The following is a 14,334-nucleotide window of genomic DNA, read 5'->3' on the forward strand; positions in this document are numbered from 1 at the left end:
CCTAAATAAAATATGCCAAAATAACTTTTATCATTTTTGTTAGGTACTAATATCACTATTCATGTAAATGCTCACCACCACAACCCTAAGATATGGCCAGATCCTGAAGTAAGTGTTGTGTCTGCTTACAAGAATTTAGTATCTGTTCACTTTATACAATGACCGCATTAAGTGCTAAGTTAATAACTACATAGCAATGTTACTAATCACATGTCAAGACCTTATGTAATTTTGTTATGTACCCTACTTGTATTACGGATATGATCAATGAATCAATAAGCCCATGTAAGGAATGTTGTGAGTGAATTATAAAATTACAAACAGTACATAACTGAATATACAGAGAGTGATGTGCATTTTTTGAAATTTTGTTAGATTTATTTGTTCTTTATTAATAATACTATAAAATGTTTACATTGTGTACTTGTAGCTGATACATTTTACATGTACTGCTGTTAGTTTTATATCATCCTTTACAGTGTATGTATTATTGTATGTGTATTGTGTTCAGAAATTTAATCCACTGCGGTTCAGCATTGAGAATGTAAAGTTGCAAGACTCTTTTGCATTCACCCCATTTTCAGCTGGCCCACGGTAATGTATCAATTTGTTAATTGCTCCACATGCTAATCTGTATTATATAGAAACTGCATTGGCCAGAACTTTGCCATGCATGAATTAAAAATTGCTGTGGCCCATATTGTCAATCGGTAAGTTGATTACTGATGTATAACCAAGAACATTTTGTGGTGTATTAATAAAAGACACATAATGTTTATAATGTGATAAGCTATTAGCAGGCAGATTCCACTAGTAGAAAGCAATGTGTTTATTTGTGCTATAGATCTCTTGAGTGAACTGAAATTATCCTTGTTAGCAATATAATATCATGAGTAGGTCATAACCAGCCGGCTTCTCTACAGATAAAATACAGTACAAACAATACACTCATACAAAGATGGAATAGGACATATAGTGTATGTATTAGTATTACTACAACACACCAGCAACACTGAACTGAACAACGTATAGGCCTGGGAGAACAATTACATGATGGTATTTCAGTAAACTGTTGCTTTTAACCAATAATATTAATAGAAATACTACTGTCTTCTTTGTATTGTTGACTAGCCCAAAAAAACCTGTATTTGTACCTGATCTTGTAGCTAGGACCTGGTAAGCACATACACATACATACAGGGGTGCAGTAGCTATAAATTCTAAATAGGTGAGATTGCAATGCTTATGGTGGGCCATAAAATGATGCATGTACTCTAGTGTATGAAGCACACATCAGTATCCTGCCGCTCCAGCTAGGGAGTCTGGGGGCATGTCCCCCCCTCGAAATTTAGGTGTGACAAATTTGAATCTGGAGGTAATTTTAAGTCATACTTCATTACAAAGAATGCACATATTATATATAGCTGTAGTTCAGGACTTGACTCTAGGAGCACAAGTTATTCATTATCATACACTATGATAGTAGTGCATAGTAGGGACCATGAAAGAGTAGGCGTGGCCTACGAAATAATATCATCCAAAAAACAGTCTCAATTTTCTCTGACAGTGATGAGGCAGTATTGGCTAGGTAAAATTATTCCCAAAAAGCTTTCAGATCGACCCGAAACGCTTTCAACAAGTTGCTACGGAATTTTAAAAATAATTTATTTAACGGAATTTTCTACTAACTGACTGACTGACTAAGTACTGATGTCTTCAGACAAGCGTAACTCGATAATGGCTAAGGCTACGTACGGGCTTGCATTTTTCATTGTTCGACGTCGCTTCAGCCCGAGAGGTGCCTTTTGGCATACCGCAATACATACAATGCATTCTTCATGGATTTACCAGTGTCCTCCTTTGTGTCCCATTCATCTTTGTTGACAGCAAAAAGTGTCGATTTGGCGGCAGCATGTGATGGCATCCCTTCGTAACGGAAATCGTCCGTACTTTTCATAGTGGCTGTTTTGATTGTAGAGGTGCTTTTCGAACAGTTATTGATTCGTACTGCTGTGCAACCCGTTGAACATAGCCGACAATGAAGCGTAATAGATACTCACTTTTCAGATGATAATTAATAAAACTGGGGCACTCGGCACTATTTCTTCTTTCGGTATGCATGGATTGCAGAGGCACTTTTTGAACACTTCTTGATCCGAAATGCTGTATAGTCATAGCTGACAACAAAGGGTAATGGATACTTCATTTTTCAGTTGATAATTTATATAACTGGGGCACACGGCGTCATTTCAGATGTGGTATGCATGGGTCCACCAGCCATAATAATTATTTACAAAGAAGTTAACAAACAAGTACACAGAAAAATTTGGAATTTTCAAATAGAGTAGGGACCATAGCACATCGATAAAAAGTACTGAAACAAGCTGGAGTAGTGCACGATATTAAATCACAGTGAAACAATAAGAAAGTGTTATATCCCTACTGTGCTCAAGATACCATTATGGATAAGCACAGTAAGGATACTACACTTCTTATTGTTTTACTGTGATTTAATATCGTGCACTACTCCAGCTTGTTTCAGTACTTTTTATCGATGTGCCATGGTCCCTACTCTAGTTGAAAATTCCAAATTTTTCTGTGTATTAATAAGTAGAGATTGGTAAGAAATCATACAGCCTTGTAAATTTTTGCACTTTTAATAATTTCAACAATGTAGCCTTGCATAGCCTTGCAATACATTTTTCCAGAAAAAACCACCAGGAATGCATTAGTACAGCTGTAATGATGCTGTACCTTGGTTAAGCAAAGTGAAAAGTCGACTGTTTCAATGTACAGTGAATTTAAAAAAATTCAAAATTAACCACCCTGCTGCATTTCATCTGCCTGCCTGCCTGGTGTAAGGCTCCAGACATTTCAGACAGCCAAGATAATGACTTACAAATCTGTTGTTTCGATTACGTTTTGTCCACTGCACCATGCTGTTTGTGTTCCATCACTCATTGGCCCTTCTTCTCAGCCCTGAAAGATAATTGATAATTGCGGCGTGTGTTACTGCCTTAACACATGATTATTGCACGTGATTTTAATGAAGTGCCCTCAGATGAGTATGAAAAGTCAAGGAAGGAGTCGCTATCTCTAGTTGCTTTATGGTCTTACCAGTTTAGTTTTTGGTGAGGTAATCATGTCTTTGAATGGTACAAAGGAAAAAGCTACAACCAAAAGCACTACATAGAAAACAAAGAGAAGATAACTGAGAAAAAAGAAGGAAAAACAAGGCACTATACGGCCACTATGGCAGTGGCCATAGTAGGTTTTGCTGAATGCTGATTAAAAAGTACAGATTGATATACTCTAATAGAACAGACAGGCAATAAAATACTCTAATAGAACAGTCATCAAATAAACTGCTGATTTCTAAAGATGCAATCTCAGAGTGGCTATTTGAATTTTGTCCCAGATGGGGGCAATCCAGACCCTAAAAGCATGCATGCTTAGTTTTGCATACAGCTTGGTAGTAACCCTATTCTATAGCGGTAACCTGACTCTAGCCATTACTTTGCCTGAACAGCCCTGAAAAATATCAAGAAGAGTTAGGAGGCCATGAACTCTATTCTAGTGTTAAAATTATGTAATTGTGTACAGTATAGCTAGCTAGCTAGACATAAAAAGTTAACAAACTAGTTATTAAAAAATTAAAAATTTTAAAAGAAAGTAGGGATCAATATCCATTTGGTTTCACATGGGGTACTTTGAGATAATAAGTCACTCTCTAGAGTTCCTTGGATACATATACATGAAATTAACAAGGAGAAAACATCCTGACCGCCTGACAGACTCCTGTAAGCGTTCAAGCGTTAATTGGATGGCTGCAGGTTCAAGGCTGCCTAGGTCCAGTCATGGATTTTTTTCTTCTTTCTCCACCCTTTCAAACACACTTTCTGTAACAACTTTGAACAGGCTGTAGGGCCAGGTGCCCTACAGACCTTCAGCACTTGTGCTGTAAAGCCTTAATAAATAAAAAAATACACATGCTATAAAAAGTAAGGAAACAAGCGTACAGCTGAAATAAGAATGATCCATGCAACAAAAGTAAGGAAACAAGTCAAACAAGATTAGATGACTACTTGCTAAAATGAGACTCATTTTAATCCCTACTTTTCTTTACTTTTTATAGCATGTTTATTGTATCAATCCCTAAATTTTTAAATAACTAGTCAGTATTAATATCAAGATCATTATATTCACTCCACAAAATTAATGTAATAGTCATTTGGAACTTCTTTTTGTTGTAGCTCAACACATTAACAATGTGGTCCTGATCAAAACACACACACACACACACACACACACACACACACACACACACACACACACACACACACACACACACACACACACACACACACACACAGTACCAACTGTTGCTACAAAGTACTGATCTGCTATGAATTGCATGGGCAGCTCCAGGAACTTTGATAACTAGTTTTGAGTCTGCATATGAGCTTAAATTATGCATATCAATATAATTACATTGGGTATGTTCCCTGGCCCCTGGGGAAATTTTTTTGTATATTAGATCATCGATCTGAGGTTGAATTCCAGAGTGATTTGAGCATTTTTATCAAAAATTATTTACTTATTAAATGTACTTGTCTGTTGTATTAGGGTGAGTGCTCTATTAGGGTATCTCAATCTTGCTTGACCACTTTCTGAAAACCTCAGTAATTCCCCTAAAGTTTCCTCTGTATGGTCTCTTACTATTTGAAATACAAATTGCTATAAACTTGGTTAATGCAAGCTTTCAATACATCTAGAAACATGCAATGTTAGCTTCTCAGTTCAGTCACCAATATTTGGTGAGGTAGCTGCCACACCTGCCTACATTGTAGCTATACCCCTGACGTATGGTGATTATGGTACATGTAAAACTCAAGTAGCAGTACACAATGTAATGCATGTATGTTTATTTTTGTACTTGTTTGTTAGATTTTATATTGGTGTGGACCCTTCTCACAAGGTTGAAAGATTTTTGTCTCTGATATTGCGAGCCAAGTATGGAATTATGCTTAAACTCCATTTAGCTTGACATAAATGCATGTATATATGGGTTTATGTTGAAATATGTTTGTAATTTCTATACACGTCATATAAGAAATGATGTCAGCAAACATCCCAAAAGTTTAAATAAACTATGTTTCTTTTTTGTATGAATTAAATTCATTACGCTTACTGCAGGATTTATCGTACACTTGAAAACTCTGATGCAGTGTATGGTAGCTTGTAAAATGAGCCATCTGATCATTTATTGCAGATGTAAGCTGCAGTATGAAATTGATGGTACAGCAAGTTTGACTATGGATGACTGTGTTACTACTGTTTATGTGCACCTACATCTACCATATTCATAAAGATACTAATTACTGTTAACCAATAGCTGAGGTTTAGTGTTTTTCAAAAAAAATCTCATAAAACACAAAAGAAAGTTTGAGCTAAAAGCCTAAAAAGTCAAAATTCCTTAATATAAAGTTTAAAAACTCAACACAAATATTAAATGTGGTCCTGTTCAAGTCAGTTTAGTTATCAGGCACAAATATCTTCGATACTCCATAGATATTCCTTGACACTGCCACTTGGTTGCCTCCCCAGTCAGCTGACTTGGCTAGCTTGTCACCACCACTAGAGGAGAACCAGGTTTGTGCATGTTGCCATGGGTTACGTATGAAGCAAGGTGGCTGTGATACTTGGAAGGTAACAAAGTAATCCTCATTGTCTTCAATTTCAAACTGGACTGGTAGTGACTGTGCTCCTTCTTCAGGTATCACAGGCTGTTTTCCTCCAGGGAACTGTACTGGAGTTGGCTGTCCAATAGTAGTCATACTCCTGGGATATCGTTTGCCAATGCTAACATTTTTGATGGCATAAACACCATTTCCATGTCCACGACCCTCAAAGCGTATTACGATAGTTTTTCCAGAAGCCCTGACATTTGACCCATTTATCAGTACTCTGAATACTCCTACCCAAGTACTTGGTTTGTAGGAAACAAACCTGGACACTCGAAGTTGGCTTTGTGCATACCAGGTTTCTCTCTTATACTCTGTTGGAGCTTGAGGAGTTGTTGGAGTTTTCGGAGCTGGTGTTGGGGCTGGTGCTGGTGTTGGGACTGGTGCTGGTGTTGGGACTGGTGCTGGTGTTGGAGTAGGAGTGGGAGGTGGTGGACCATATCGAGTATCGGTCTTAACAATTTTAAAATCTCCCATGGCCATGTTATATAGTTGAGAAGCAGCTTCATACACAGAGACACGTCTTCCATTCACAAGCATTGGGGTAGCAAATGGGTATCCCATTTGTCTTTTATCTGGATATTTACGATCTCTGGCTCCACAGTAACTCAGACTTCCACAGTGAGTACGGATTCCTTGTTGATCAATGCTGTTGTCTGAGATAAATACGCAGAGTTTGTAAGGTTCACCATATCCCTCTTGTCCACAGGGGAACAGCATGCTATAAGGCCAGCCACACTCACAAAAACCACTTACTGTATTTGTGGTATCTTTTTCTATATCCCCTTGCATGTCTTCAGGGTTACGGCGAATCACACTGGAGTGCTTATCTTCGCGGCTGACTATACCACAGACTTGATTTGCTGGAAGGACGTAGCAGAATTTGTCCATCTCAATCCATCGCCTAAGTTCTTGTGCATGTCTGGCAGGACAGATAAAAATGCGAATGGTCAAGTTAAGTGGATTTCTAGTGTCAGAAGGGTCAGATCTGGCAATTCGAATGTGATAAGTATATGGTTTATGTGTCACCTTGCCAAATTCTCCCTTCATCTTAGGTTCTCCCATTTCAGTTCGTACATCATCAGATTTAAAGTTGTCCGCGCTCCACTTAGAATTTGCCCAAGATCCAAAATTGTCAGGAGGAGTGTTTGATTGACTAATAATGACATCAGTTGACATTATTTTAACTTGAGGAGCATCCCTGGCTAATTCAGTTGTAAGTGTGTTGTTAAACTGTTCAATGTAAGTATCAACACGCTTGTGCCATCTAAAGAATATGGGATCACGTACAGCAGTAGCAGTGGAGTTCATGTAGCTGCTGCGTCTTGATTGCTGACCAATGGAACCAAACACTCCATGACCTGTGTTATGTATGCTACCGTAATAGCGCTGGAATGCACCAGTAGTTGCCTCTACAACGTGACCAAAGTAATTGGGGCCAAATGATGGGTCACTTGAAGCACGAAGATTAATGGTCTCCATATTTGGGCCTATCACAGTTCCAGTTTGAATCACCCTTTTCACTTGATAATCCCACTGCTGAAACTGGCGGATATTGTTTGAACCCCATCTCATGCCTGCTGGACGTGGATTGTAATAAGGATGGGTAAATGTTGGTCTCAGATCACAGCCTTCTCTCTCTGTTTCATGAAAATCATAAGGCCTGACTGGTGCAAGACCAATGGCTTCTCTTTCAGCATCATAACGTGCTAACATCTGCTGGTGCATGTAAGCAAATAGCTCTCCCTGCCTGTCCAAGTGTGTGCCAGTTGAACTAGGAAGACTTTGACCAACGTATACCTTATGCCAGTGATCATGATGGAAAACAAAATCTGCATCATTTCTAAAGTAGTTTATCCATGATTCATCTGGTCGACCAGTTGGTCTTGACTTTAAGTATGGGGTTGGTTGAGCAGGTGTGGTATTCTCTGGATAGCGCAACCCTTCTTTACGAGCTAGGGGATGGTGAATAACAAATAAAGCAAAAGCATATTTGATCATCTCTTGATTATGCTCCCTTCCATGTTGCAACCTGTATACGTAATCAGTCACTGACTTCAGGTCTTCATTTTCATCTGCCATATCAAACAAATCATGGACGATCATGGTAGAAGCTGTAAGATGTTTTTCGTTGAATTGTGAAAATACTTCACCCAGTGTCAAAGAATACTCTCTATCCCTGTCACGATACCCCGTGTCATCTGGATTAAAATTAGTGTCCTCATAATAAAACAGTTTGTTGGTTTCTGCTTTGGCATCATATATTTTTGGTGCAGCTTCACCAGCCAATTCCTTCCAAGTTTCTCTCACTTTTTCTGCAATAAAGGCTTTCACCCCTCTCCTTTGGATGTTATTTATGCAGTCTTCTATTTCAGCTCTGGCTTTGTCTTTTTCACCAGCTACCAAAAGAAGTTTGGCTCTCTGAAGAACAATGTATGTGTACAGAAGATTGTCATTCTTCTTACCCTTACTTCTGCAAAACTTCAAGGTAGCTTCAGTAGACCTAATAAGTTTCACATAATCTGGCTGGCCAATTTTTCCAACATCTATTTTTCCATACTGCCTGGATGATTTTACTAACTTATAATCCTTAGCGTATGCAGTGAAGGTTTCTGCCACAAGAGCACCAGCCCAGTAACCATCATTGGAACTCTCAGCAAGTGATTCAAGAAAATTTCTGGTCTCATCATATCGTGGTGACCTGGATCCACCAATGGAAATATATCGCCCAACATCATCTTGAAAAAACTTTTTAAGGGTGGCCTGTGCTTTCTTACCACCCTGATAAGGAGCAATATCTACAGTGACAGTGTTACTTGTCAGCTCTTTACTACCAGAGTGGTAGAGTGCCATGATCTTGTAGGTACCGGGTTCTTTAAACAAGAAGCCATCTGCTTCATAGAGCAGCAATACAAGCTCACTGTGTCGATCAGGACCATCAGTAGATCCCTGTGGATGTAACTCCTTGGTGGGTTCAATCAAGTCCTCAGATTTGAAATCATTCACCTCCTCAATTTCCCCTGATGGACGAGTAACATATATCTTCACAATGTCATATCGAGGTGAGAACCCTGTTTCTACAAAGATAGAATGAGTAGAGAGATTCTGTAATCGAACTTCCAATGTGACTGGCTCCATTTGAGTGTACTTCTTCTTAGCTGTGCGTATATCAAAGGAAAGAAGCCTACCCCAACTATCGGGATCATCTAGATCAGCAGAAGCAGGAATTGCACTTGGAGAAATCTTTCCCCAATTGCCTTCTCCTGGTTTCACCTTATTGTATGGACCATGTCGCAGCCACAGCAATTCAGCATCATCAAAACAGAACTCGAAATTTCTGTAAAATGAATCACTACCATTTAGGTTATTGTAAGATGTTGCATAATTCATCCACGTTAAGCTGTTTGGCCGTCCCATGCTAAAGCAGTGCTGCAAATTAAAGGCATGTCCACACTCATGTACAGCAGTAAATAGGTAGTGGCGTAAGGCAATCTTCTCTTGAACACTCAGCTCAACATCAGTAGTCTTGGGTGAAGTTGCCGGTAATTTTGCGAGTGGGCCAGTTTTGGTAAACAATCCAAAGCCTTGTCGTGTCTTGGTATCGAACATAGCACCTACAATGGAAGAGCTATGCTCATACTTCTCTGTCATTATGCACCAGATTTTCCATTTGCTAGGATCTTCACCTTCGAGCTCTTTCTCTTGGATGTCATAAAGCTCTGAATTTGACCAGGCTGTGTTGGGATCTGGATCACACACCAGGCTGCAGTCTCCTGTGTCCAAGCGCAAATCCACACCAGCATCAGCATAGGCAGTGAAAATATCAATGTCTCGCTTTGGTAAGGATGGTGGACGGGATGGATGTATGTGTGTATTATAAGTTGGCAAGTAAAGGTTTTCTGATGTGAAATCTACCTCTATATCCACAGTGCGAAAGAATTTGGTGTAGCGTGCACATGTAAAAGAACTCTCTTTACCACCAACCTTCAACTTAACTACAGCACTTCTTGCATCTTCATCACCTTTTGTAATGGTGACCTCAATGGATACACTGGTTTTTGCATCCCACACTTTACCTGTACCACTTATCTTTGCTGAGTTGTTATCCATTGATATAATGATTGCTTTCATTATGAAAAATGACATCTGCCACTTCCCTGCTGCAAAGATATCTCCAGAAAGCACTTTCAGTTCTTTTGCATGTTCTGATATTGGTTCCCAATCAATTCTCAACTCGAGACTCTCAGAATCTGTTCCATCTCCTTTGTAGCTGCCACTAAACTGGAAACCTGTATGAAAAAATAAATAGTAGAGAGGTGTTATCATAAATTAAACAACATGCCTATTTTATTTCTATATCCACAAAGTGATGGGCGTCTGGATTCAGTGGACTGGAATGGTGGAACGGACTGGAATGGAATGGTGGAATGGACTGGAATGGTGGACTGGAATGGAATGGTGGAATGGAACAGTACTTTGGTAATTACAATTGGTGGTCACCTCTTTATAAAGACCACCTTCTAACAAAGACCACATTCTAACAAAGTCCACCTCTTTATAAAGACCGTTTTACTGTAATGTTTAAAATGCTGCTATCTTGTTGTTTTAGAGTGTATCCCCATAGAATGGTCTTATTGATCAGTTGTGCGCCACATGCCTAGAAAAATCAGAGTGATATCTGATTTGTAATACAGCAATATACCCCATGCAAAAACAGTTTGGCTGTATAAAGTGACGTCCCCATCAAACTAAAAGTAACTTACAACTAAAGTAGCTATATTATTTGGGTGAGGCCAAGAAATACTGACAAATAACTTGCTATAATTTATAGAAATTTGGTCCATCATCATTCACTCATACAGTCTTGCTGCATTCCTAATTAATTCCCTGTAACTCTAATTGGCTAGTAATTTACTATAATTAGCACTTTACAGTGACCAGCACTGAAGGTCTGACAGCAACATGTGCTGCAGCCTTAGGAGTACCTAACCTAATTCAAGGACTTAGAACTAGCTGCCTTTTTTCTCCTCTACAATACTGGACTATTGAGAAAGGTACCAATTTACTAGCCAATTAGATTTACAGGGAATTAATACAGTCAGACTGCACAAGTCAATGATAAAGGACCAAGATTATTGTAAATTATACTTAGTTGCCAGTATATATTGACATTCATTTCTAGATATTAGCTCCTTTAGTTGCCAGTTGCTTTTAGTTTCATGGACACATATTTTTTGTATAGCCAAGCTGTCTTTTGTATGGGGTATATAGCTATTACTGTATTGTATCATAAATCAGATATCACTGGCTTTTCTAGGGGACATAACATGTCGCACACAATTCATCAATAAGACTGTCTTATAGGGCTCTAAAACAACAATTCAGATATTAAAGTAAAAATGGTCTTTGTAAAGAGGTGGTCTTTGTTAGAAGGTGGTCCTTTAAAAGAGGTGACCACTAATTGAATTACCTAAGTACCGTTCCATTCCAGTCCATTCCACCATTCCATTCCAGTCCAGTCCAGTCCACCATTCCATTCCAGTCCAGTCCACCATTCCATTCCAGTCCAGTCCACCATTCCATTCCAGTCCAGTCCACCATTCCATTCCACTGAATCCAGACGCCCCAAAGTGATGGATGTGGTCACTTGATTAGCATATGTAGTCTGCCCACTTGTTATTTTAACCAAATAATTAAATGTGACAAAAACATATTTTAGCATTTGCTATTTGTGTTGTGCTTTGCTACGCACTTTCCAAACTTGTGCTTGCATACATGCATACAGTGTGTTGATGTGAACTATTCATAATTATTATGCTTTAAATATTAATCACAATTAGTACAAATCACTGCTACATTATGTTGTGGGTGGAAAATTCAGATGGGTTAACATGCGCACATACATCGACAATATTCACACTATAATTAGCTACTAACTTTGTGGGGAATAATCAGCATCATATGATGAGTAAGATGAAGGAGGTAGTCTTGTTCCTGTATATGTGGAAGGAGGTTGCCCATATGATGAAGGTGGAGGTCCAGTTCCTGTATATGTTGTAGGAGGTGGTCCTGTTCCTGTGTACGTTGAAGGTGGTTGACCACTGTCACCATATGATGAAGGTGGTTGTCCTGTTCCAGTGTACGTTGAAGGTGGTTGACCACTGTCACCATATGATGAAGGTGGCTGTTCTGTTCCAGTGTATGTAGAAGGTGGTTGACCACTGTCACCATATGAGGAAGGTGGCTGTCCTGTTCCAGTGTAAGGTGGTTGACTGCTGTCACCATATGATGAAGGTGGTTGTCCTGTTCCAGTGTATGTAGAAGGTGGCTGTCCTGTTCCAGTGTACGTTGAAGGTGGTTGACCACTGTCACCATATGTGGAAGGTGGTTGTCCTGTTCCAGTGTATGTAGAAGGTGGCTGTCCTGTTCCAGTGTACGTTGAAGGTGGTTGACCACTGTCACCATATGAGGAAGGTGGCTGTCCTGTTCCAGTGTACGTTGAAGGTGGTTGACCACTGTCACCATATGAGGAAGGTGGCTGTCCTGTTCCAGTGTATGTAGAAGGTGGTTGTCCTGTTCCAGTGTATGTTGAAGGTGGTTGAGTGTCACCATATGACGAAGGAGGAGGCCCAGTACCAGTGTACGATGATGGCTCTGTTCCGCCGTATGTCCCTGGTCCAGTGCCACTGTACTGGGTATCATCCGGATCGTCGTAGGAGGGGATGTATGGTGAAGGTGGCTGATAGCCGGAGGTGTAGGAAATCCTGGTGCTGTAGGGCGTCGTGTAGGATTGCCTGTAAGACATCTTCACCCACTGACGTCGATTATTGCAGCTTAATCCTCTGCAAATAAAGATAAGAACTCATGCACACTCAGCCTGGTGTAACAGTCCAGCGTCGCCGCACTCCAGCACGAAAGTGCGCGCCGCTTTGTGCTTATAGGTCTGGCGATATCAGATTATAGTTGCATGCATGTAGCTAGCTGGCCAGATAGCTATATAGCTAGGTACAAAAAAGTCTTAAGGCTGCAGCACAAGTTGCTGTCAGACCTTCAGTGCTGGTCATTGTAAAGCAGTAGCAACAATAATAATAGTAACGAGCGCGCAGGCATGCCGACATACGGGCAAGTATCGATAACTTACTGTATATAATTGCAGTGTGCGTGGTAGCTCTAGTTCAATCCTCAGCTCGGACGCAGTAGTGATGTAGCCGTTGATGAATGGTAGCTGGGTGGTTTATATAGTGGGTTGTAAACAATGCCACACCCATTTTATCAAAACGTTGGACGTACACGTTATAAAATGGATCACGTGCGAACTGAGTTTGGCGATGATTATTATTTTAAAATCAAGGGTAGTTTGTCGTGCGGCCCAAGAAGCCGGCGCGTAATGCACCTATCAATGTATTGCCCCACTACCCCCCCTCGGGCATATATGGGGCTATAGTGGGGATTTGACACAGCCGAATGTCAAATGCCCCATAGTAGGGCAAACCTATCGTGTCAAATCCCCACCGTTGGCCCCAGTTGCAACGCGGGATTAACTCGGGATTTGACATAGCGGAGGAAGTTACAACAAAAAATATTTGGGCACTTACTGAACGATCGTCAAATGCCCCATAGTGGGGCAGCAGTTTCGTGTCAATTCCCCCTGTAAAGCCCCACTTACGCCCGAGGGGGGGGGGGGGTGGGGCAATACATTGATAGGTGCATAACACCCGTGAGTATATTGACAGGAAGAAAGAAAACGCAATTTTCGCACCTCCGTAGCTCTGTGCTTCCTTGATGAAACAAGACGATTTTTGCTGTGGACATGCCCTCCAACTTCAGCACTCCACATTCCAAATTTGAGAGAAATCGCTTCGCGCGTTCCCGAGATATGCGACTTCAAAAATTGGCTCAGTTTCTTCGTTTTTTCTTATTTTTCTTTTTCTTGTCGCACACTTATAAAAAACTGCTATAAAACGCGAACGCCACATCCGATTGCCTTGAAATTTGGCACACAGAAGGGAGATATAAAGGCGCATCCGGGTACCAACTTTGGCTGGAATACGATAAACAGGCAAAGAGTTATGAGCGATTATTCACGAAAAATAACACCAATATGTTGTCACGCCTACAGGGTAAACCGCGTATGGGAAGAAGTTGAAAATCGGTGGGTGAATAGGTTAACTATTGAACCTCAAATCTTTTTTAGCTTGAAAGAAATCGAGCTAAAAAACAGGAAGATACAACGAAAAAACCAACAGTGTGTAACAATTACGCAATCGATATTAGCTAATAAAAAAAATGACTGCTTGCCACGCCTACCAGATAAACCGCTTTGGGTAATGCTTTGAAAATCGTTGTACAGATGGAGTAATCATCTTAGAAAGGCTCATCAATGGTGTAGAAGAACCAGACTTAAAGCCACGGAGTTATAACACGAAATCCAACTTGGTGCAGCAAGTGCGAGATCGAGATACTCTAATAGAGCAGTCATCCTAATAGAGCAGTCATCCTAATAGAGCAGTCACCCTGAAGAGAATTCAAGAGATCAGCTAGAAACAAGAAACCTGTATAGAGATCAGCTAGAAGAAGTTACCTTGTAGGG

The 14,334-nt window shown here is 40.1% G+C and overlaps 2 protein-coding genes across 5 annotated transcripts in view; one reads left to right on the forward strand and one right to left on the reverse strand.

Annotated features, from left to right (window-relative positions):
- LOC136244214 (cytochrome P450 4B1-like) overlaps positions 1–14,334 on the forward strand; it is a 41,754-nt gene that overhangs the window by 12,609 nt on the left and 14,811 nt on the right. Inside the window, exons 12-15 of one of the 4 annotated variants that reach the window (XM_066035764.1) lie at positions 44–108; positions 512–594; positions 645–710; positions 4,948–5,013. In XM_066035764.1, coding sequence (XP_065891836.1) covers positions 44–108; positions 512–594; positions 645–710; positions 4,948–5,013 — 280 coding nt within the window. Of the gene's footprint in view, positions 1–43; positions 109–511; positions 595–644; positions 711–4,947; positions 5,135–14,334 lie in introns of those variants that run through there. The other 3 variants (XM_066035763.1, XM_066035765.1, XM_066035766.1) reach the window with 3 other exon arrangements.
- LOC136244210 (uncharacterized) lies at positions 5,397–13,027 on the reverse strand. The gene is made up of 3 exons (XM_066035760.1): positions 12,886–13,027; positions 11,682–12,586; positions 5,397–10,033 (listed from the first exon to the last, which is right to left on the reverse strand). The coding sequence occupies exons 2-3, from the start codon at positions 12,547–12,549 to the stop codon at positions 5,535–5,537; spliced, it is 5,367 nt and encodes a 1,788-aa protein (XP_065891832.1). The 5' UTR covers positions 12,550–12,586; positions 12,886–13,027; the 3' UTR covers positions 5,397–5,534.

This window comes from Dysidea avara, chromosome 14 (genome assembly GCF_963678975.1).
Source record: "Dysidea avara chromosome 14, odDysAvar1.4, whole genome shotgun sequence".
Taxonomy (NCBI): domain Eukaryota; kingdom Metazoa; phylum Porifera; class Demospongiae; order Dictyoceratida; family Dysideidae; genus Dysidea; species Dysidea avara.